General features: G+C 45.8%; 1 protein-coding gene across 1 annotated transcript in view; it reads right to left on the bottom strand.

Annotated features, from left to right (window-relative positions):
* MOGAT1 (monoacylglycerol O-acyltransferase 1) overlaps nucleotides 1-18,701 on the bottom strand; it is a 31,934-nt gene extending 13,233 nt beyond the window's left edge. The window contains exons 1-3 of the mRNA XM_067538655.1: nucleotides 18,306-18,701; nucleotides 5,704-5,882; nucleotides 581-785 (exon numbers count right to left, since the gene is read on the bottom strand). Of these exons, the coding sequence (XP_067394756.1) occupies nucleotides 581-785; nucleotides 5,704-5,882; nucleotides 18,306-18,399 (478 nt within the window). The 5' untranslated portion in view covers nucleotides 18,400-18,701. The remainder of the gene's footprint in view (nucleotides 1-580; nucleotides 786-5,703; nucleotides 5,883-18,305) is intronic.
* Between the last annotated feature and the right edge of the window lie 6,887 nt (nucleotides 18,702-25,588).

Here is a 25,588-nt window from a genome sequence, read left to right as displayed (position 1 = left end):
ACACGTGAAAGGAAATAGTAATATTATCTATCATGACCAGTGCATACACAACCTGTAATGATTTACCTGTTTTAACTAAAATTATGTTTTCAAAAATTAAAGTTGCATTGCTCCCCAAAAGGTCTTCTAGCTTAGCTCCCTCTTATAGCATAGTCACCCTTTCACCAAACAATTTCACTACAAGATAGACTTGTTCTGGACCTGATTCTGCTCCCTTGGCAAAGCTTTCATTGACGTCAGTGGTATAAGATTGGGCTCTATAACTGGAATTACAATTCTCACATTATGATGTATTAAAATAATTCAGGAATTTCATTACAAGTCACTTTAAATGATAATTCACTATATCAGTGTTCATTAAAAGTACAATAAAGCCTTCTGAATTGCTTTTGAAACAATTGTTCACTATAAACAGGTTTTCTATAGGGCCTGATCTAGCTTTATTGAAGTTAAATGGCAGAACTTTTCATAGACTTCAATAGATACAGGAGGAGGCCATGTAGCAGAGACCACTTTATACAACTCATTTTAAACAAACGCCATACCTGAAGCAGTGGCTAGAGAGCTTGGCTCTACCTACCAGCACACATAGCGTAATCTCTGAAGAAAGGGCATCTGAACCAGAAGGGCAAGACGTGAAGATATGGAGTGAAACCAGGGTATAATTCTTTAAAACCTGTATATTCTGTACAAAAGTTTCCAAAGGCTCCAGCAACAAGGACACCATGAGGGTGAAATCCAAATAGGTAATTTTGGCTTGGATCCAAATCTGATGTTTTTATGAGCTGAAAATCATATAAATGGAATGTGAGTTTAAAACAATTTTCATCACCGTGATTCATAAACATAGGAAGAATTTTAAGAGCATGGAGGCTGCACGTTATAGTGTGTAGATCACTGATATTTCATTTCCCTGTTTTGAGCATTTTAGGCAATCCTAAGCGAAGTAAGTATAAAGAGTTCGGTTCTGTCTCAAATTAATAGTTCTGTAATCGCTACAATATCTGAGCTTCTCTCTTGTGGCTAGAAAGATTCAACTCAAAATAACCCATCCCCAACTATTCTCCCTGTCACGAACCCCAGATTTTCTTCATCTAAAAACAAGGTTACTTACCAGTAACTGTTGTTCTTCGAGATGTGTTGCTCATATCCATTCCACTAGAGGTGAGTGTGCGCCCCGTGCACGAGTCTGCGGAAGCTTTTTTGCCCTAGCAACCCTGGCGGGTCGGCTCCAGCGCCCCCTGGAGTGGCGCGCGCATAGCGCGGCATATAGAGTGCTGCCGACCACGCGGGCCCTCAGTCCCTTCTTTCTGCCAACTCCGACAGTGGGGACGGAGGGTGGGTGTGGAATGGATATGAGCAACACATCTCGAAGAACAACAGTTACTGGTAAGTAACCTTGTTTTCTCTCTTCGAGTGATTGCTCATATGCATTCCACTATAGGTGATTAGATAGCCATACCTTTGGTGGCGGGAAGGAGTCACTGGCGAGAGGCCCTTCTCAGTACGGCTCTGCCGAAGGCTGCGTCCTCTCTTGCCTGCTGCACGATGGCGTAGTGAGAGGTGAAAGTGTGGACCGATGACCATGTTGCCGCTCTGCAGATATCCTGAAGGGGCACTCGTTCCAGGAAGGCCGCAGAGGAGGCCTGCGCTCTGGTTGAGTGTGCCGTTACCAGTCCCGGGAGAGGCACCTTCGCCCTCTCATAATAGGTGCGGATGCAGGCGGTGATCCAGGTGGAGATGCCCTGAGTGGAGACAGGTGAGCCTTTCATGCGGTCCGCGACTGCGACGAACAGTTGCGTGGACTTCCGGAACGGCTTGGTCCGGTCTATGTAGAAAGCCAAGGCTCGCCTGACGTCCAGCGAGTGCCATCTCCGCTCCTCCTCCGAACCGTGCGGTTTAGGAAAAAACACGGGGAGGAAGATATCCTGGTTATAATGGAACTGGGACACCACCTTAGGCAAGAAGGCCGGGTGGGCCTCAGTCGTACTTTATCCATATAAAACACTGTGTAAGGGGGCTCTGAGGTCAAGGCTCGTAACTCAGAGACCCTCCTAGCCGATGTAATGGCTACGAGGAAGGCCACCTTCCAGGAGAGGACTAGCAGTGGGCATGTAGCCATAGGCTCAAAGGGGGGACCTGTGAGCATAGTAAGGACCAGGTTTAAGTCCCAGAGAGGCAACGGTTCGCGGACCTGTGGGAACAGCCTCTCTATCCCCTTGAGGAACCTGATGGACATTGGGTGAGAGAAGATAGACCTCCCTTCCACGGGGCAATGGAAGGCCGAAATGGCCGCCAGGTGTACCCTCAGAGAGGCCAGGGCTAGGCTCTGCGTCTTTAGGTGTAGCAAATACTCCAGAATGGCTTGTATGGTAGAGCCCAGCGGCAGGATACCCCGTGACTGCGCCCAGCAACTGAAACGTTTCGACTTTGCCCGGTATACAACCTGAGTGGAAGGCTTTCTGCTTCCCAAGAGGATGCGCTGGACCTGCTCCGAACAAGCTCGTTCCCCCTCTGCTAACCACGGAGCCTCCATGCAGTCAGGTGGAGGGAGTCCAGGTCCGGGTGGAGCAGGCGACCCTGGTCCTGGGAGAGGAGATCGTAGCGCCTCGGGAGCGGGATCGGTGTGGCGATGGATAGGTCGAACAGCATACTGTACCAGTGCTGTCTCGGCCATGCCGGTGCGATCAGGATAATGTCTGCTCTGTCCCTCTTGATTTTCAAGAGGACTTTGGGAAGCAGTGGAACCGGGGGAAAAGCATACAGTAGTGGTCCCGCCCAGTGTATCAGGAATGCGTCTGAAATGGAGCCCTGCTTGCGCCCGCGCAGCGAGCAGAACATCGGGCATTTCTTGTTCTGTAATGTGGCAAACAGGTCCAGATGGGGAACACCCCACTTGCGGAAGAGAAACTCTGTGACCTCCCCATGAAGTGACCATTCGTGGCGGGGTAAGAACGACCTGCTGAGGCGATCCGCCTCGTCGTTCCTCACCTCTGGGAGGTGAGAGGCAACCAGATGAAAATCGTACCTCACCGCTAGGTCCCATAGTTGAAGCGCCTCCTGGCACAAGGCCGAGGAGCGTGCTCCTCCTTGTCTGTTGATGTAAAACATCGCTGCGGTGTTGTCTGTAAGGACTTGCACCACCCTGCCCCTCAGGAAGCGGAGAAAAACCCTGCAGGCTAGGAGGACTGCACGGAGCTCTCGAATGTTTATGTGAAGGTTTCTCTCCTGTAGCGACCATCGGCCTTGTGTACTGAGGTCGCGGGTCATGTGGGCCCCCCAACCAACATCGGAAGCGTCTGTAATTAGTGTTACAGAGGGGACAAGGTCTGCAAAGGGGACTCCGGTCATTATCTGTCTCGGGTCTGTCCACCAGTTCAGGGACGCTAGGACCTGGGGCGGAACAGTGACTACTCTGCTCAGCGAGTGTCTGGCTGGGGCGTAAACTGAGGCTAACCACCCCTGAAGGGGTCTGAGTCTGAGGCGAGCCAGCCTCACCACATATGTACATGCCGCCATGTGCCCCAACAGTTGGAGGCAGTGCCTGGCTGTCATTGTGGGGGACCTCTGTAACTGGGAAATGATGGCAGTCATGGTTTGGAACCGGGGTAGTGGGAGGAAGGCTCTGGCCTGCACTGCATCTAGGGTGGCCCCGATGAATTCTATGCGCTGCACAGGGGTCAGCATGGACTTCTGCTCGTTGATGAGCAGACCCAACCTGTTGCATGTCGCGCACGTTAGGGCTAAGCTGTTTGTTACATGATCCCTGGACCTTCCCCGAAGCAACCAATCGTCCAAGTAGGGGAAGATTTGAACCCCTCTGCGCCGCAGGTAGGCTGCTACCACCGCTATGCACTTTGTGAACACCCTGGGCGCTGAGGAAAGGCCGAAGGGGAGGGCTGAAAACTGGTAGTGGCCACCAGCTACCGTAAAGTGGAGGAAACGTCTGTGGCCCGGGAGGATAGAAACATGAAAATATGCGTCCTTTAAATCGAGGGCAGCATACCAATCCCCTGGATCCAGTGTGGGAATAATGGAGGCTAGGGAGACCATGTGAAACTTGATCCGTCTGATGAACTTGTTTAGACAGCGAAGGTCCAGAATAGGCCGGAGGCCTCCCTTTGCCTTGGGGATAAGGAAATACCAGGAATAAAACCCCCTACCCCTTTCCGTAAGGGGGACTTCCTCTTCTGCCCCTAGGCGGAGCAGGGAGTGGACCTCCTGGAGAAGGAGTTGCTCATGAGAGGGGTCCCTGAAGAGGGACGGGGTAGGGGGAGAATCCGGAGGGAAGGCCGAAAGTTGCAAGGCGTAACCTCTCCACACCACACTTAGCACTCAGTGGTCTGAGGTTATGCCCTGCCACTCTCGGAGGAACGGCCGCAGCCTGTCTCTGAAGGGCAGGGTGTGATCCAGGTCGGATACGAGAGCCGTGGGAATGGGGGAGGTGCCACCCTCGAGCGTCCCATCAAAAGGGGCGCTTATTGTTTTTCCGCGGCCCTGGGCGGTCCCGGCGGTTGGGCTGTCTAAACCGCTCACGACCTCTCCTAGGTTGAAGTTGTCTAGGGGGTAGTCTGGGAGCGGGTTGCTGTTGCCTCTGAGGCTGCTGTCTGCCCTGGCGTCTTGTGGCTTGAGGCACGTACAGGCCCAAGGACCTCAGTATGGCTCTTGAGTCCTTCAAGGCATGTAGTTTGTTGTCCGTCTTATCCGAGAACAGGCCCGTGCCCTCAAAGGGCAGATCTTGTATTGCCTGCTGTACCTCGGATGACAGGCCTGAGGACTGTAGCCAGGACGATCGGCGCATGACTATACCCAATGCCATGGCTCTGCCCGCCGCCATAGAGTCCATAGTTACGGCCACCGGCCGTTTTTTCTTTTTCGGTACCGTCTTGCGTGGTGCCGTTGTCGGTGCCGATGTCGGTGCCGAAGGAGCGCTACGCACCGATGAGATGCTCAGTGCCGTCGGTGACCTGGAGGGCTCCGAGTCAGGACGCAGTGCTGACTCCATCAGGATCGCCCGGAGGCGAGCATCTCTGTCCTTTTGTGTTTGGGGTTTAAACGACTTACAAATGCGGCACTTATCCTTGCGATGCTGTTCCCCGAGGCATCTAAGGCAGCGATCATGCGGGTCGCTCGTGGAGAATACCTTGGAACAGGCCGCACATGGCTTGAACCCCGTGGAGCCCGGCATGGCTCTGGAGAAAAGTCCCTAAGGGCTAACTATTTACACTATCTTCTATCTATATACACTAATTGACTATGCTAACTAAGTTTAAACAAAGAGAACTTATCTACAAGATTAGAGGTTGCTACTTGCGACGAAGCAAGGGGCAGGCGTTCCACTGACCGTCACGGGCGGAAAGAAGGAACTGAGGGCCCACGTGGTCGGCAGCACCCTATATGCCGCACTATGCGCGCGCCACTCAAGGGGGCGCTGGAGCCGACCCGCCGGGGTTGCTAGGGCAAAAAAGCTTCCGCAGACTCGTGCACGGGGCGCGCACTCACCTATAGTGGAATGCATATGAGCAATCACTCGAAGAGAGAACTTGTTTTACAGAAGAGAAGTCAAATTCTCGGTATAACTCCTGGTATAACTCCGCTGACTTCAGTAGGGCTATGCCAGAGATGAATCTGGCCCCAAACGTTCATGATACAAAGCCATCTTGATCTGCATTTTCACAATTCAGTGTGAAACTTTTTACTTACATGAATTGGAAAGTAATCCTTAAAGTACCTCCAAACAGTCCAGTTTCTGACCCACTCTGATCTTCTCCCTCCAGTTTGGGGTGTCTCCCAATCAAGATAGAGCCACAGTGCATAGAGGACAGGTAGGAACCAGTAGCTTCCCAAAAGCAAGATAATAAAGACTCCACAGCAACACTGTGCTACAAGAAACAAAAAGAAAACCACAGTGAAGATTATTCATTGCTATCTCATGACAGGAAAGACCTAGAGTCCTTGGACCCAGTTCTGTTTTCATTTACACCTGTGTAAAACCAGAGGAACTCCATAGAAGTTACACTGGTGGATATACAGAATAACTGCAAACTGAAATTGGCTCATTGGAGTCTCCATCAGTTAAAAGAGACACTGCTGGACAAAGACGGTATTCACTTGTGTTATTTGTACCCCAGCATATGTGTGAGGAGTGGATCTTGTAAGGTGCTGAAGCACTTTGGCTCTAACAGAACTAACCAGGAGCTCAGGTAAAAGCTGAGTATTCCAGCACTTGGCAGCAATTAAGAAGGTCACTTCAGGGTAGGGGAAGAGAGGGAACAAGAATGAGCAATGATGTCATATATTCTGGTTGGTGAGGAGATGGCGCAGGGCTGACTGGGAGGGAGGCAGCATGACCTAGTGGATAGAGCACTGGACTAGGACTCAGGAGACTTGAATGTTACTCCTGGCGCTACCACAGACTTGCCCGATTACCTTTGTAAAGTGCTTTGAGATTTTACTGATGAAAAGAGCTAGGTATTGTTATTGAAAATGAACCTAATTTAATAATAGTCTACAGGCTTGCCACTGGGAGCAAAAACAAACAAACAAACAAAACACATTTCTACGGAAGCATGACAGTGATCCTAAGCCAGTTACTTTCAGAATAAGGGACACTCAAATTAATTGTAAATCAATTGTAACATCCTAATATAACTGTTGTACATAGGATATACCATTTCCTTAGTTTTCTGAATTATGTGGATTTGTAATACAGTATTAGCCAGGATATATTAATATTAGGCCAACTCCTGCAATTTTTACTCAGAAAAAAGTCCCATTTATGTCTATGGAAATATTGCCTGTGTAAGGCCTGCAGGATTTGTCCCTATATTAAGAAGCTCTGGAGTTACTCTGATTGTGATGTACAAAGCTGGTTAAAATGAAATTCTGGGCCACATGCTACCCTCTACTACATGGCAGAGAAAGCAGCAAATTGTGGGAGTAATTTAGAGTACCCAACAAGACTTCCACAAAGGGTGTTGCATATAGATATCAGAGAGTAGAAAGAGGTAAACTGGGATTGTGAACTCTTTGGGGCAGGAACTGTGTCTTGTATGTGCTTGTACAGTGCCTGGCACAATGAGGCCCCGAACATGACAGGACTCTCTGTCCACTCCTGCGTTATAATAGTAATTAAGCATTATTCTGGCTGAACAAGGATATTTTACAAACCAGCTTTTATGTTTCATCTTTGAAGAGAAAAGTAATTTGTGAGAACCACATCTACCTGATTGTCAGCCTGGTACCTGGAAGGGGAGGATTTCACAGCAGATGGTGAATCACTATAGAGTCAGTGTGAAACCTAGGTATCAGTGAAACGTGTTGGGGTAATTCAGGTTATCAAGTTCAGTTTCAAGTTGGGAACCCCGCTATGCACAATGATGACACTCACACAGAGGGCAAAGCAAAGCTTTAAACAATTGTATTAGCATACGTAGGAAAGGCACATGAAAAGGAGCAATAATATAGAATTAAGCTAATGTTTTGTACCATTCCGTACATGTATTCACACCTTCTCATGGAGATCTAGTGGTAAGAGACAGGCAGTCATCCATGAAGTTCCTACCCTGTCCCTTGTAGCCCACTGAGCTAGCTTAGCATTTTATTTAGCAGCAGTGCAAGAAAGCTACAGACCTATATCCTGTATGGCATTTGCTTAAGCAGCAGACTCCTTTGGCATGCCAGGGAGAGAGCAGGACTCCCGTGGATGACTGATTATCTCTTACCACCAGATTGCCAAGAAAGGGTGTGAATATATGTAAGGTATGGTATAAAATATTACCTTAATATTCTGTTACTGCTATCTTTGTATGTGGTTTGGAGCATTGGTATCTTTACTAATTGTGCTGATAAAATTGCTTAAAGTGAGTGTCATCAGTGTGCACTTCAGAGTTCTCAACCAGATATGGAACTTACCCTGAATTCTGTTGTGCCTGATTCTGGAATTAGAACCCTACAACCCCCAGCTCTTTATCCTAGTAATTAGCTGGAAACCAATGAAACTCAATAACCACTAAAGAATTGGGCAACACCCTGGCATGCCAAACAAGTCTGATGGTCCAGATCTCCCCTTTACATGGTGGTATAGCCTATTATAGAGTCTAGTAATTGTCATGAATATTCACACAAATGCCCATCTTTGTCCATATCTAACGTCCTCACCCTAATAATATTGGGGTGTCTTTATCATGTAGGTTAGTATATTAATAATTTTAACTTATATACATCAATTCATCCCCAAGCAAGTTTGTGATTAAGAATCTGTCAGTTTCTATCCTAAAATATTCAAGCTGAGTATCAGTTCAATGCTCCTGCAGTTACATACCTCCCCTGGAAGCCCAATGTTCCCTGTTCCCCAAAACTCTGCTTTGGGCCATTTACTTATGCTAAGGCTTATAGGCCTCAAAGCCTTATGCTAACTGCTTAAGCTAAAGCCTGACAGGATATATGTCTATAGGTTTCTTGTGTAAGCTATCTCTGTGGCTATAATCAGGACCCTGGAAAACAACATACTTAGGTCCAAAGCCCACTGACGACAATGGAAACACTCCCTTTGACTTCAGTGGGTTCTAAATCAAGCCCATAGAGAACACCTTTCATCCAGGACAATTTTAAAGCACTTTATAGAAAGAAATGCAGCAACTTCTGAGTGGGGGTGTAGCAGGGGCTATTCTACACCGGCAACAACATACAGCAGAGAATTGAAATATGTTTAGGAAAGGCTGTGAAGAACAACTTTGCCATATTTCAAATGAGAAGGGAATTTCGAGGTACTTTCGTCAGAGTTAGAATCGGGCCAAGCAACACCATTACTTTTGCAAAAATGTCGTGGGGTCTTCAATTGCCACAAGTGGAAGGGATTCCAACTTTAGGTCTCATCCAAAAGGTGATAAGCAGAAATATTTTCCAGTATTGTTCTGAGTGGCTCCTTGGCACAGTAATGATTCAGTGCAGTAGCATATGGTTTAATAGACTGGGTAACTCTGTCAGCTGTATGAAAGTTAAACACAGCAGTTACAAATAATACCATGTAAGACTATTCAATACTATGCAAAGGATCACACTCATCACACTCTACAGAGATCAGCAAGCTTACTGCTTTGCGTTTTCTGAAGCAGGGTCCAGTCCCGTAAGGTGCTGAGCTACTAAGCAGCCCTCCTCCCATTAAGGGCCTTAAATAGTGGGCACGTGCAGGGGGTTGAGAGTGTCTGGTCAACACCTCTCTTGTTGGACAAGGCCTGTGTTGTTACAATAATGCCTCTTGTACTTACAGTGAGATAGAGTACACAAATACCATCAAATCACACCTGCTATTTTTAATGCATTAATGGTCTGTAAAGTAAGGTTTAATGAGTAAATTACAATGACACTGATAAATCTAACCAATAAGTCTCTAAGCACAAAAAATGGCATTTTTCTCCAAGGACATTAGGTGGAAGGAAGTCAGAGAACAAATGACAATGACCTTAGACAACATCATAAGCACATTCTTGGCAGAAGGCAGCTGGCTGTGTAGGACTTGCCACCTTAATATGTTTGAGTCCAAGTTTGCTGGTCTTCAAAGCGTGATGCCAGGAACATATTTTTTTTTTGTCTAAATGCTTGTTTGATCTTGGACTCGGACTTCGGAGGTTTTATTCATGTGGTGAATTGGGATGGTTGGTAAAAGGGAGGAAATGTTGCCAACTGGAGAGAGCACTAGACTGGGACTCAGGATATTTGGGTTCTATTTCTGGCTCTGCCAATGGTTTTCTAGGTGGACAAGTCATTTTAATCGCCTTGTGTCTCAGTTTCTCTATCTGTAAAATGGGGATAATAAAGCTTTATAAAAAGTGCTTTTAGGTCTATGGATTAAAAAAAAAAAACCACACACACACTATGTAAGAGCTAGGTATTATTATCACCATCAATACCACCCTATATAAGCAGTACTGATTACATATATATAATATCAAACACTCAATGTGCCCAAAGATGACAGCAACAGGCATGTACTAAATTGTTAAATAACCAAGTATCACCAACAGAGCTGGAAGCAGGAAAGCAGGACACCACAAATAAAACAACGAGGAAGTGAGGGTGACCCAGGAAATTATTAGCCCACGTAGTGGTTTAATAGTAGGTGTAAGACGATTATCCCTGCTTGAATGACTCTTTCCTAGGTTAAACAAAGTTGCTCTTAATTTTAACATCACTTTCTAAATGGTTTATGAATAAAGAATTAATTTAAAAGAAAAATGCAAGAACACGTGCAAATAAAATAAGTGAACTGCATTCTAGCCAAACACTGAGAAAATTCTACCATTTTAAACCATATGTGCAAAATATGGTGGGAACTAATCAGAGCATCTCTACACCTTTAGTAACATAGAAATGGGCCAAGATGCAAAATTCAAATCGGGAGCTAGGGGTGGTTTGAATCCCAGGGTTCAGTTTGTTTCTTTTAATAAAATATAATCTGAAAATGAAATGGGCTTCTCTGCATTAACATCTTACGAGAAGTTTCTTTGTTAAACTGGAGTCCTAGGCACTCAGGCCTGGTCTACAGACAGTTTATGTACTGGTATAACTATTTCAGTTAGGGTTGTGAGTTTTTACCAAAATAGTTACACCATACAACTCTTAGTGTGCAGCTTCACCAGTATAAATTGTCCGATACTGGTGTATATTTAAATACTGATCCGGTAAATACTGGTCCAATAAATTGTCAGATACGGGTGTACTTTCCCTTACCAGAATAAATTATATCAGTGTAAGGCATCTTTATGCTGGTATAGTTACATCCACACTAAGGGGGTTGTACCACTATATCCGTATAGCAAAAGTTGTACCACATTAACAGGTAGATGAGCCAGCAGGTGCAAATGATTTGTAGTGTAGTATAAGTGCCTAGATTACTGCAGAATTTGATTCCGCAAATTTCCCATTGATATAAATGCCAATAGCTAGAGGTACCAAGCTACACTTGATTCAGGAAGCACAGAAGTACCTGCTTACATACCCATCCTGAATAGGGATGCTCTGAGTTTCTGCTTAAAAATTAGCAGGCTAGACAGCAAAAGAAAAAAAATCAGTACAAGACAATAAAATGTTGCAAACAGTTGGTGAAAAAGGAATTATTCTTTCCTTTAGCACTTTTGCCTTCTTCTTTGCCAGTCAAGGGAATTATTGTTCCAGCAGCCATATCCAGCTCCTTGGCAAATCCTTCATCACTTTCTGTTCCTTTATGGAAGCCAGAGCCACAATACTGGACTCTATTTCCAGCTAAATCCAATTGGTGTAGTGTTTCATTCTACATATGCTGCACACACAGGACGTAGACAAGAGCTGAGACGCGGAGGTGCTTTAGTTCATGCTACTTTAATGATCATGAGATAATCTACTAATCTATCATAAAGTCATAGCTTTTATTACATTACCTGCTTTTGTATCATTAAATATTTATATTAACAGTCAAAATCAGGATGCCATTGCGTTTTCAACCTGTGGTGCATGGACTGCTGGGGATCTGCAGACAATGTCTAAGGGGTCCGTGACAGGTGACTATGAAAATAAAGTTTCGGATCCCAGAAAAGGCATTCCATTTTTCTGATCAATCAAAAGTATGTGAATACCCCCACCAGCAGGTCAAAACCCAGAAGTATTATCATCACCATAGAAGCCCCCAGTTTAGCACCCTTTCTCATGCTGCATCAAAAGCTGGGCCGAGCACATGCAACATTTATAGCTCAATTAAGTTCTGTCAGTTTTCAGTCTAAGACTTATATGGTAGGGGTTCATAGACCACAGGATGAATTTCCAAAGGGGCACCTCCATTCGAAATTTTTTCGGGGTCCGCAAATTAAAAAAAAAGATTGAAAACCACTGTGCTGGCTGCTGTGTAAACACAGAGGTGCTGCAACCAGCTGCATCAGTCCCCACATGAATCACAACTTGGAAATCCACCAGATTTGATAGCAGTGGCGTACCAAGGGGGGCGGGTGGGGCCTGGCTCCTGGGCACAGGCCCACAGGGGGGCACCGGGTCGGCCCTTCATGACCCACCCCCTGCGTGTCATGAAGGGCTGGCACCTCCCCCCCAGGCTGGGGAGCAAGGATGCCCCTCCCAAGCTGGTGCCGGATTATGGGGTTGGAGCGGGAGAGGCGGGCGCCACGCAGCAGGTAAGTGCGGGGGGAGGGTGCGCGGCGGTGCCCGACTCTGCAATGAGCCGCAGAAAGTTTCTGAAGGAGGAGGAGGTAAGTGGCATGTTCCCCCCACACAGACTCTCTCTTTCACAGGGCACCTGAGGGGCAGCATCGTCTGGTGGGAGCCGGGGAGTGCGTGAAGCCTGGGGGGGGGGGCCCCCGCAAATGCAGGCGTGTCCCCCAGGTGCCGAAGACCCATGGTAGGTCACTGTTTGATAGGAAATATGCCATGCAGAGCAGCCACTTCCTGGCTCCTCACCCCTACAGGATGTGAGTGTGGAGGCTAAGTGGGAGCATGACATAGAGACTCCACTCACTCACTGACCCTCACCTGCAGACTTAAGGGCCCTTTGCACTGTTTTCTTTGCTTTATAAGCTCCTCCCTGTTAAGTGGAGTGAGGACCCCAAATAAGTTGCACAGTTTTGTATTTATCTTTGTACACAGCAGTTTCTGTTGTCTCTGTGGGCACCTGGTACACAAAAGTTGGCAAGCAAAGGAATAAGAATGTTACTGCCGACCTAACTCACCAGCTTGTCTTTTATCTTTAGTTCTTTCAATGCTCTTCTGTAATTTGATTCTTCCAAAATAAGGATAAAAAATGAAGGGAAATAAACAACTATTGCATCTTCAGAACAGCTTATAAAACCAAACCTGATAGATGTTATTTACTGTGATTAAATTCTCTTCATTTCACAGCAGAAAGATTTAGATTTCCCTGTCTTCTCTGTCCTTGCAGGCAGATACAAATTGGCTTGCTATCATTAATAGATCTGCAGTATTACACCACTCACTTCAGCATGCCGTACTGAACCTGTGAGCCTCAGGTGCATGAGACAAGCATTGTGTACTATAGTAGACCCATAAGGAACATATTGTGTGGGAGAAGGAGTTATGTATTTTGTCATCTAGTGGGTTTCCCACCAAGAGGATGTGGGATCTACTACTAGCCATAGCTAATCACATTTCAACAAAGTTTTTGGCAAAGCATCCAAGCTCAAAAACAGAGGGCTTCAGTCAGGCCAGAACTTTTCAGAAGCATTAAAAATCCATTTAGTTTTTCTGTAAGATTAAAGAGAAAAGTCACAAAAAAAAAAAAAAATCTGACTCCAACGCTTACTTGCCCATCAATGATGATGTGGTTCTCAAAAATCTGCAGATTCCACTTTTCAAAAGGACTTGCTGCTTTTTGAGACATGGGTGCTGTTTTAGTATACGGTTTATAGGAATAAAGTTAGGTTTCTTATCAATAATGTTTGTTTCAACTTATTTCTTTATTTAATACCCAAAACTTCACATTGGTAATACATTGCAAAACTGCGTGTAATGAGTTATCGAAGGAATGCTATCAATTTTGTTTTTAAAATCACATTTTTGTCTGAAGTTTTTTGACCTTCTGTTGTTAAAAGTAGCATTGATGAATACTACAACAGAGGTAGCCAAGAGAAAAAAAGACTGCCTATTTTTTTTCAGTTTAACTTTGTGGATTTTACAGCACTTTGTGTGCAGTTAGTTTCATTGTTTCAGTACAGTCAGTTTTCCATGTTATTTGTTTTAGGTCTTTCATGAAGGTACACACGGTAAAACCATCTTTTAAAATAGAAAATGTGATTATAAAACCAGGAGGAACTCATGGATCACGATAGAGTCCAAAAGTAATTTTAAATATTTTCAAATTACTAGATTTCAAATTTGTATTATCTTTTTAAAAAGACAACTTACTTAACAGAATAAAAAATTGAAAATAAAAATAAGCTATTAGAAACTTTACCAAACTTTGTTTTAATCTACAGCAATCTATGCTTTCATGATGATGCATATTGAAGTGAAACATACAGTGTAGTTTTAGTAAATTCAGAGGAGCTTATGGAAGGAAATTCCTCTTATTTGATCTATGTATTTCTAGGCACCACTCCCTATATTTTTAGGTTAGTCTTCATTGATGCCATGTCCCAGACCTTTATAGATGATTAATAGGAGAATAACTGATATAATAAATGCTTACAATAGAATTAGATACATTCATGAAGGATAGATCCATCAATGGCTATTAGCCAAGTTGGTCATGAATGCAACTCCATGCTCTGGGTATCCCTAAAACATCTTACTGCCCCTAAACACCTCAGACTGCCCAAAGCTGAATCTGGATAACAGGGGAGAGATTACTTGATAAATTGCCGTTTTGTGCATTCCCGCTAAAGCATCTGGCACCAGCCACTATCAGAAGATAGGACATTGGGCTAGATGGACCATTGGTCTGACCCAGTACCGCCATTCTTATTTTATTGTATTTTTCTAGATAGACTGTGGCATCTTAAAATACAGGAAAAGGGAGGCAAAGGAACTTGGATCCAGAATTATGAAGAGGTTTTATTGGCTTAATTAAATGGTTAAACCATATGGGATTAGCTAGTGTTGGTCATGGACAAACTGCTTTACATAGGAGAGGTCTTGTCACTGTAGGAGATCTGGATGATTAAACCTACCCTGTGACTAATAAAATGTTACCCAGTTAAATCTACCAATAAAGGGAAATGAGCCATTTTTTCTAAGCATATAGAGGAGCAAAGAGACAGAAGAATTTCCAGTGATTTCTGTTTTAATAATTTCTGTGCAATTGGTATAACCTATGTAATCTACATTTTGCAGCCTGGCAATTGCCCTTACAGCAGTCAATTTCATTCATACACTAGTAATTTGCATTGCAATTAATCAGTAGCTAGGTGCATGCTTTTTGTAATTAGTTCATTACACAAGATGCACCCGTCAAATGAGATGTTTAAAACCCAATGCAATAGCAATGTATCATATAAATGGACAGTGCTCTAGCAATCATACTGTAGGAAACAATCCCAAAATGGGGAATAGACTAGATTATGGCACCTGTTGCTTTCTTTAAGAGGGGTGCAGTTCCCTTCCCCGGCCTGTGCTGGAGGAAGAAACAGGCAGGGCCATGATCCTGTCTTCTCTCCATTCACTTTTGGAGTGATTTGCATCCCAAGGGCACTAGCAAGGAGAAGTCTGCGTACTCATGACATCTGGAAATTGCAGGTACTCTGTGTCTGGGTCCTACATGGGATGATGGGAATAGCAGACTTTCCCAGATTGTGTCACACATACAAGAGGTTGAAATATAAAACATGTGATAGCAACCAAGAACAGTAGTTCTACATTCTTAAATGTCAGAAATTGCATCAGCACTGTATTCTCAGAAATGTATGCTGCATTTATATCACAGAAGAACTTTAGAAAGAAAAGAAAAAGACCAGTTTTGAATTATCTTTAACATGTTTTTAACATTTATTTTAGGTACTTTTAAAACCCATACATGGGTAAGTAAAAGCTAATAAAACTAAAACCAGAGCCTTTGACATAGTCTTATTAGTTGAGGGTTCATTCTATGATGGGCTATAATCAATTGTCTCCTACTTGTGACTACTCAGCATGTCAAGTCAGATTTCCACATTTCAGTGCCTATATTGAAGTGTATTGCGTATTTTCACTGTTTTAACTTGTCATTTTCCCAGCATTAATTTAAGAACTGTTTTAATGTTATCTCACCCACCCCATAAATCTGCTTTATTCACCAGTGGTATCTTAACAGACACTAGCTTGTGAGCTTTCTTGAGTAGGCCTGTGTTTTTATTATTTGTTTGTACAATACCTAATTCTCTACTGGAGTTCCTACATGCAACTGCAATACATGAAGTTAGTAATAAAATAAAATAATATCTCATTACTGGTTCACAGTTATTACATATCCAAGTACTTCCACAGTATGAACTAGGGCTGAAGCAACAGAACTCTTCATTTGTTAAGCACTAATAGCCACCATCTCTGGCTTTGCTAAAGACATTTGCAGTAAAAAACCTATCTCCCCAGTGAGAAATTCACACATTACTTTGGTTGTACTTGTTCAACCTTTGAATGATTTCCGAAAAGAAAAGAAAAGAAAAAAGTCATTTCTGAGATCTGTATATCAGGAGCTTTTGAATGATTAGCTCTTGGGACATCTATATCAGTTTCGTAGAAAAAAGGGTTCTCTACTGGACATCCAGGTCACGAAAGAATGTTGACAGTACACAACCCTATGCCTCATTTTTACCAGCTCATTATGAATTGTCTCTCAACTCTCATACTATCCAGCCAACATTTTTAGATGGATTAGAGACATCTGATTAAGATTCAACTCAGACAAGACCAAGGTGATGCTCCTGGGTAAGGTGAAGCATTTTGAGGAGCTCGTTGACAACCTGTGCCTCCATTACTCAGAGATTATGGACACCAAATGTGGAGGTCACCTTGATAGCTCCCTCAGCATGGATGCTCTCTCAGCATGGCACCCAGCGGAGAATTCCTATTATTGCCACCTCCAATTTATCCAGAATATCAGACTGATTCTTGCTAGCATGGACTTTTTCACAGGCATATGTGCATTTGTTATATCCAGTTTAGACTACGGAAATAAACTTCTAAGTGGCCTTCCCTTAAAATTGATACATGGGTTGCAGCAGTTGCAACACACAGCTGTTTGCTTGCTTTTAGGATTGCAGCAACAAAGCTGGTTATATTTATGCAATCTACGTTTCCAGCATGCCAAAGAATGTGATCTACTGTATCTGTCTTGGGGGGTGACAGCATTGTCACTCCATGGCCTTGAGTGGGGAAAGGCTTGTTAATTCTTCCCTTGCAGACTTCCACTGCACATGACATTTATACTTGGGTTGTATGAAGGTTCTGGGATTTGACCCAACATTATAAAAGATGCATGGACAATGGGCAATTATGCGACTATAGGTGTAAACTGTTCAGATCTGTACCATTATTTGTTATCTGAAGAGTACATTAAAACTGTAAAGGGCTAAAGGCAAATATATAAGGGTTAAAAAAAAAACCAAACACCAAATAATAACTCCTCTTCTCCTCCCAAAAAAGTTAAACTCACATTTCTTCCCCCTAATCCTTTTGTTTGTAGGTAATCAGAACATACCTAAATGGCTATACTGATCCAGACACAATTTTGGGAGTTATAAAAATAAAATAATATATTTGTTGGATTTGTAAGGAAGGCATATTTGTGATTTGTTTGTAAAACTCAAGCTATGGGAACACTGCAATCACTTCACCACCACCAATAATACATAGAATACAGAGCCTTCTCAGCAAAGCTATGCCAATTTACACTAGCTGAGAATCTGGTCCAGAGGATCAAGTAAGATTTACTCCTAAGATTAAAGATTTAATGGCAAGACTCCTAACTGGGACATTAGGGGAAAAAAATCACCAAATAGGTATGTCAGTCAGTGGAACTAATTTACCTAGTAAGATAACCTAGTTTGTGATGCTAAGTTAATTTTAGATAAAAATAAACAAGTGCATGAAAAATCTAGAGTCCCATCCCCTGAAGCAGGAGGTTAATGACAGAATAGTCCCTTATCACATGATTTAAGTTAGATTTGCATTGAGATTCCCCAGAGAAAACTGTCCTACAAACAGGGCCCCCACATGGGGGAGGGGACACTTTACCAGGGCCCAGAGGCCCTGGGGGCCTGGTCCAGGCTGCAAACCCCATTACGGGAGGGGGCCGTGTTATAAGTTTGTACTGGGCTCCAAAAAATTATGCTTGGGCCCTGTCTACAAAACAGTTAAATAATAATCAAAGCCATATACAAGTTTTACCTCTGACATTCTGAATTATTTTGGTGTGTGGGGTATTAGTCATCAGAAATCTAGCTGGGAGTGGGGAATTTGTTTTAAGGAAAAAATACTGTCATTGTGAAATACATTATTTGAAGCTGTTGTGTGTTTTTTTTTAAAATCCATACAGAACAAAAATACAAATAATGTAGAAGAAAAAACAACAGCTTTTCAGACTACACAGAGACAACAAAACTAGAAGTGATCTTTAATCCTTCTTCCTCAAATGCCCTATCCACTTGACTGAGAGTAAATACTATAGGAAGAAAGAACTTTCCGACTTCACCAACATTTACTGTTTCATTCAGCAAGCCCGGCTTGGTCTCCACGTGGCGACTGAGGCTGGAGGAATCTTGCCAGTTGCTGTTTAAAAAAAACGAAGATACATTTTCGAGGGAAAATAATTAAAGCAGAAGGCAGGCAGTTACCTAGTAAGAGGAAGGAGAAGACCCACTGAAACACTGCCGCTGTCTGAATTCGCCTGGCCAGGGGAATGTTGACTGGAGCAAACTCGACCTTCATGCTGTCTGTCTGTCTGTCCTTTTTGTCCTGTCCTGTCCAGTCCAGCAGAAGTAAAACCTTCGCTCTTTCCCGGAGGCTGAATTAAAGAGAGAGGCGAACAGCAGCAGAAAGAGTAAAGCAATCACCCCCCGCCAGCCAGCTCCGATCCCTGCAGAAGTAAAACAGCTCCCCGCCCCCGCTACTCCATCGCAGACAGCCTTCGTTGGAAAGCAACGCAAGTTCAGGACCGGAGTGAAGGTTCAAATCAGCTCCTGCTCCAGGCAGTGGGTGGGGTGCAGCCCACGCTGCCTGGCGGGCTCGCATGTGACTCGCACACGCCGCGTGGATGGTGGCGCTCTGAGCAGCAGTGCAAGATGAGGGGGCTGCCCTGGACTCGCCTCTGGGCAGAAACAGGAGGGGCAGCAATGAAGGCGAAGAGAGGACAGGCCGGTTCTTTCCAAACCAAGGCTTTAGGCATCAGCCAAGCACCAAAATGGTCTATGGCAAAGGGGGATATTGAAGGCATGTGAGGTGCTGAGTGTTTAGGCTTCACGAAATGCCTGTAAATTGCTGCACACCTTAATCTCACTTATAATATCTTTATCGCCTGCTAGAAGGTCATATTTAAGCTTTTGCTCTGTATCTGTAAACCATGTGAACCTATCAGGAGGAGGCGTTCTCCTGCTCATCAAGAAAGCTACCACAACTAAATGGGCCATTGTGGGAAGGCACAACACAATGACTTTGTTAATTGCTGCTTAATGCCCATAAGGAGGCTACCTGCCGAAAGGGTTCCTCCCATTAGCTTGAATCTGGAAGAAGGAAATAAAACTAGCTGACCATTTTTTTTCATCTCTTTTCTTTTGCTGTTTGGACTCTGACAGGGCCAGAGATATGAAACAGAAGCCAAGATCCCCAGGATCAACCTGGGTTAGTCCTAAAAGACATTCAGCACTGACAGATTTAAATGTTTTATTAGGAAATGTTTAAGCAAAAAACAAAAAAGCAATGGTCATGGTTTAAAAGGCACAGTAGTACAACATCCAGGGATGGTATGCAGTGGGGGGGTTGGAGGGTGATCGGGGATCGGGGGTGGCAGCAGCTTGATGAGCTGTGGCCCCGTAGGAGGGGCTGGAAGTGTGGGACTTGAGGGTTGCAGGGGGAGGGCTGCAGGTGTGGGAGGAGGGTCCCTGGGAGGCATTTGCCAAGGAAGGCAAGCGAGTCCATGTGTGGGAGTGGAGGTCTGGGGAGTACAATGGCGTGCAGGGAGATATATGGGGAGGGGGAACGCTATCCATCATGTGGGGAGGATCCCTGGGAGGTATTTGGCAAGGGGAGCAAGTTAGTCCATGCATGTGGGTGGGAGTGTGGGTCTGGGGAGGACATATTACAACTCCGTCACCTTTTAAAACCACAGACTAACTCATTTGTGTATATAAATTTGCTTGCTTTAACCTTGTGATTACTCTCCCATTTCTTTTTTCCTAGTTACTAAATAAATAAAGTTTGTTGCCCAGGAAGGCAACACCTGACTGGAAGCAGGTAGGTGGGGCTAGGCCTTTAAAACCCAGGCCTGCCCGCTCACTCAGGGGCCAGTGGCTGAGGGAGAAAGTGCTCGCGCCTAGGGCTGCGCCCAACTTTAACCCAAAGGAGAAGCTGCTGGATCTACCCATGATGTGGGGCCCTGTGGATCTGGAGGAGCTGCCTGAACCGTATGAGTGGAGGGAGACCCCTAGATCCTATGACCCGAAGGAAGGCTTGCCAGACCTGCCTACTGCCTGGGGGCCTGAGGACTTAAAGGAACTGGCCTCCGCAGAGGACCCCGCACAGTTTCTGGACCTGCCATGTGACTCCTGAACGCCATCTACCCTAGCGACCCAGAGGGAGACGACTAGCCCCAGGTCTAGGGAGAGGGTGGGAGGAAGACGCCCAGGTAAGCCGACTATGGTCCGGCTGAGCTGACACTCGCTGTGAGTCAGCGCATATTGGCCGGAGCCCTGCTGACCCAGTGACAGGACAGCCCTTCACTGACAGGGCCCTGGGCTGGGATGCAGTGGAGATGGGTGGGCCTGCATCCCCCTCCCCCCTTCCCTACCCCGACCTGGGGTGAATGCCCCGTTGAACACCAGAGCCGGTCCCTTACTGCCTGCCACGCCCTGCCAAAGGTCAAGTTTAGACTACTTACTCCCCCTGCTATGGGCTAGAGACTGCTGTCCCTCTGCCCTGCCTACGGGCCAGGGCCTTGTACAACTTCCTCACCCGCTATAGACTGCTGCTCGCTCTGCTAAGGGCTCGAGCCTGCGTTGTTTGTCTGCCTGCCCTACCGAAGGGCCAGGCCATAGATAAATGCTCTCCCTGCCAAGAGCTCAAGCCTGTGCTAGCCAGCTTGTCCTCCAGAGGGGCTAGACAATAGACTGCTGACTCACCCTGTCCAGGGCTTGAGACAGTGTTTGCTTGCCTGCCCTCCTGAGAGGCCAAGCAAGAGACTGCTCCCTCGCCCTGCTGAGAGCTGTCTCCCACTGCCATCCCATCCCGGGCTAAGGGCTGGGCCATAGACAGCTGACGCCCCGTGGAGCACGAGGCTATTCCCCCAAAGAGCAGCCTAAACCAAGGCTCGCCCTACTGAGGGCCAGAGGCAGCCCCTTTAATTCGGACTCCCCAAAGGGCATAGGCGTCAGGAGGTGTGGCCTCCCTCTGAGATTGATGCAGAGGGAGAGCCACCGGCACTGCCCCCTACAGGGGAATCTTCTACACAGATAAAGAAAAGAAAGAATACCAACACTAGTGAAACACCTCTCAGAAAACAATGATAAGGAGTGTCACAGATGTCTCCATGATAGCATAATCCATTCACAACAAGGCAATTGTGAAGACAGTTTTTGTAATAGCTGAAGGTAACATGAGCCACTCTTAGATCTTTAGGGCAGAATTGAAATGCTTTAATCACTTATCTGGTTTAACTGTAGAGTGTTTAAAAGGGCAGTTCAATGTTAGGCTTCTTATTTTTTATATATTCTTTTACACACTAAATATTGCTGAACATAGATATAGGATGAATCAGTAGATTAACTAATTGATATATGCACTAAAAATGAAGTTTATACCTCTCTTCCACTTTTCCTTAAAGAAAGCAACAAACCAGGAAAAACAAGGGGCAATATGCACGAGAAAACACTAAGGGTTGGTCTGCGAGCTGGGAGGCTGTGGTCAGCTTCTCTGCCCACTCCCCACTGGGCAGCCTTGTTAATTTCATGGCAGAGCCATGAAACTGACAAGGCTGCTGGCTCCTGGCCGGAAGCATGCATGGGCCCCATGCAAAGTTAGGGCAGCTGGACCCCACTACCCAGGGATGAGAAGCACTGGGCTGCTTCCCCCTGGGAACTGGGAGGGGGAAACCCCTTGTGGCTTCCTCTGGGTCCCAGTGGGAAATGGAGATGGGAGAAGCCCAAGGCCGACTCCTGGCAGAGAACGGGGGGGGGGGGGGGGAAGGGGCCAGCACACCAGGAGCTGAGCCCCGTCTCTCAGCTCCCCATATGGCCCCTCTTAGGTCAGTGGAAGTGGTCCTGCTGAGGACACACTCCACTATCCCAAGCATGCTGCGGTGGCTGTAAGTCAACATATATTATGTCGACTTTTATTTTTTGGGTGTAGACAAGGCCTAATACAGTAGAACCTCAGAGTTACGAACACCTCTGGAATGGAGGTTGTTCATAAGGGTATGTCTACACTGCGGAGTGAAGTTGATTTAATTTAAATCTACCTTCACCCGGCGAGCTGCAGAATTTGGAGGAGCATTATCCCATCACGCTCATTGCATTGGGGGATTGTGTCCCCACCGTCTGCACTTACATTTACAATCAAAGCAGTGCACCATGGGTAGCTATCCCACAGTGCAATTATCTGCAGGGGCTTTTGGGAAGGTTGTCGTCCTCCCATGATGCAGCGGACTCCCTCCCTCCTCCTCCCTGTTGTCAGTCCAGACAAACTGATGATCGCCTTTTTGTGCCATTTTTCCAAACCCTTCACTCTGCTGTGCACACGCCATTGCCTGAGAGGAATGGAGCCTGCTCAGCTCTGCACTATTATTGTGAGCATCACAAACACCTCACAACTTATTCTGCAGTATTTTCAGGGGTGAGACAGGAGCTGTAGTGCTGAAAATTGCAATGTTACAGAAGCCGCCTTGCTACAAGCCACAGAACAAAACAATTCCCGTTTGCTGCAGGCTGTCACACCATCTGCAGTCGATGGAGTGCTGCTTCTGGTCCCGGAAAAAAGCAGTGACTGGTGGGATTGCATCGTTATGAAGGTGTGGGATGATGAGTAGTGGCTGCAGAACTTTCAAATGCAAAAGGCCACTTTCCTGGAACTTTGCAGAGAGCTCACCCCAGCCTGAAATGCATGAATACTCGCTTGAGACCTGCTCTGACAGTGAAGAGAGTGGCCATCAGTCTGGCATTGCTAGCGTCCACAGAGTGCTACCGGTCAGTTGGGAATAAATTTGGAGTCAGCAAATCCACCGTGGGAGCAGCTATGATACAAGTGTGCTGGGTCATTAATAGACTTCTGTTAAGAAGCATAGTGATTTTGGGAAACAGGAAGGATAAAGTGGAAGGGTCTTCTGCAATGGGGTTCCCAGACTGTGGGGGAGGGCCACAGATGGCAATTGGGACGCTTCAACAACATCATTTTGGGGTGGTCAGGAAAGGTGCATGACGCACTCATCTTTAGGAACTCAGGTCTGTTCAATAAGATGCAGGCAGGAGCTTTCTTCCCTGACCAAAAAATAAATATTGGCGATGTTGAAATGCCAACAGTGATCCTGGGGGATCCTGCCTACCTCGTGTTCCCCTGGCTAATGAAGCCATACACCAGGCACCTGAACAGCAAGAAGGATCATTTTAATAATAGGCTCAGCAACTGCAGAATGGTGGTGGAATGTGCATTTTGATATTTAAAGGTGCGCTGGTGCAATCTGCTCACTAGGTTAGAACTCGGTAGAAAAAACCATCCCAACAGTTATTTCTTCCTGCTGTGTGCTCCATAATGTCTGTGTGACAAAGGGAGTTGGGTTGTGGAGTTGGATAGACTGGCTGCAAATTTTGAGCAGCCAATGCCACTACAACGCTGAGAGCCAATCGCGGAGTGCTGCGCCTTCAGGGAAGCATTGAAAAACCGCTTTTGCAGCAAGACACAACGGTAATATGCGTCATTTATATGTGCTGTGCTTTCACTTTGCATCCTATACCCATCCCCCAACAATCCAGTTCCCCTTCTTCCAACAAACCCACCATTCCAATTCCCTCCCATCTTTCCCCTCCCTTTATTCTTCTTATCAATAAACAGTAACAAATTGTAAAGCAGTACCTTTTTTTATTGGTGATCCTTCGCACAGGGGGAAAAGGGAGATAACTGAACATTCATGCATTGTGTGGAGCTTGAGAGGATACGGAGCCCATTTTGGCTGTGCACACACAAAATAATCACACATTCCCACTCCTTAAAGGGGCTGTCACCTCTTTCTGCTCCCCTCAACCGGCACGTACTGCACCCTGCTCAACCTCCTCCTTGACTGCTTGGGGGTGGGGACTAGGAAAAAGTGCGTTAGCTCAGAGTTTTTTAGGGGCTTCAGAGGGAGTCTCTCTTGCTATTGAGCTTCCTGAAGCTCAACCAGCCACTTCAATATGTCTGACTGATCATGCATTATATGCAGCATCTCATTTTGCATTAAACACTCATACTCCTGTACTGCCTTTCTGTTATCCATGTCCAGGTTGTCAGATAATGAAATCCTTCACGCTGTTAGCTTTGTGTCAGCAGCTGCGGATGCGTTCATTAGCTCATTAAACATGTTTCCTGCTTTCTTATCTGCAACAGGCGCTCTGCAAGAGCATGAGATGGTGTGTTGAAGGCCACATTGCCCACTGTAAGGAAAGCAAAGCACAAGGTACCCATTGTTAACTCGTTAAGTAAGAGGCTACTGCATCTATGTTAGGGAAATCCCTGGTGCCCATGCTGCACAAGTCCATGCTCCCTAAAGCAGCATGGATGTCGGGCTCCCATTGATCAGGCTTTTAACAGGTGGTAGAAAGGATGAGGGATGGGTATGGGTTAACCAGCTCTGGAGGAAAAAAGTCAGAACCCGTTTGTGGATGCCCAAGGCCCATAGCAACAACATCCTGCTTAGGGACTTGTGGTGTGCTGAACCAAGAAACCATCCCCAGCTGTGGAATAACACACACTTTAAAAAACTTTCGTGGGTGAGTGCTGTAAATGTGCCCCATCTTCCCCAGGTAACCATAAGTGATAGGGAGGATTTGCTGCAAGCATCTGGCTACAGGCCTGGCCCTTATGCTACTATGCTGTGTTCCATGATGATGCCTGCACAATTAATAACAGAGTGGTGGGGGAAATTGTCCTATAGCGGTGGAAGAAATAAGGCTGCCCTCCCAAGAAACCTTCCGCAAAGGATTGCGGAGTACCTACATGAAAGCTTCCTGGAGATATGCATGGAGGATTCTAGGAACATCCCTGTGCACATAAATAATAATCTTAATCTTTTCCGGGGTGAACCACATGCTTAAGCACACCAAGTACGAGGAAGCATAGCCCCACCGCCACACGCACCACTTTCCTGCTCGTACAAGATTCTGGACTGGGGATATAACTAAAAACATGCAATTTGCAGTACATACTCACCAGATGTGTCTTCCCCAGCATGACGGGTCAGTCTCGGTTTCCTGCGTCTGGCTGAGTTAATCCTGTGTTGTAAACAGCTCCTGGCTTTCAGGGAGAAGGGATCCCCACTCACCTGCCCCGTTCTCCTCATCCTCCTCTTCATCCATAGACTCATCCTCGTGCATTCTGGCCTCTGATTTCCTTGAGGTATCAATGCTGTGTGGTGGCACAATGGTGGGGTCTCCGCTGAAAATGCATGTACCTCCTCGTAAAAGCGGCATGTTTTTGGTGAGGAGCCAGAATGACTATTAGCTTCTCTAGTTTTCTGATAAGCCTGCCTCAGCTCTTTGATCTTAATGTGGCACTGCTGCGCATCCCTGTTGTGCCCCCTCTCCAACATGCTGCAAGATATCTTCTTGTACATATCCGTATTTCTTTTGCTGGCTCGGAGCTGAGCCAGAACAGACTCTTCGCCCCACAGACTGATGAGATCCAAGATCTCAGGTCGACTCCAGGCTGGAGTGCGTTTGGG

The sequence above is a fragment of the Emydura macquarii genome, unplaced genomic scaffold, assembly GCF_026122565.2.
Source record: "Emydura macquarii macquarii isolate MOO-44397 ecotype Brisbane River unplaced genomic scaffold, CSIRO-AGI_Emac_v2 contig_499, whole genome shotgun sequence".
Classification (NCBI taxonomy): Eukaryota; Metazoa; Chordata; order Testudines; family Chelidae; genus Emydura; species Emydura macquarii.
This window is presented reverse-complemented; position numbering and strand designations above follow the sequence as displayed.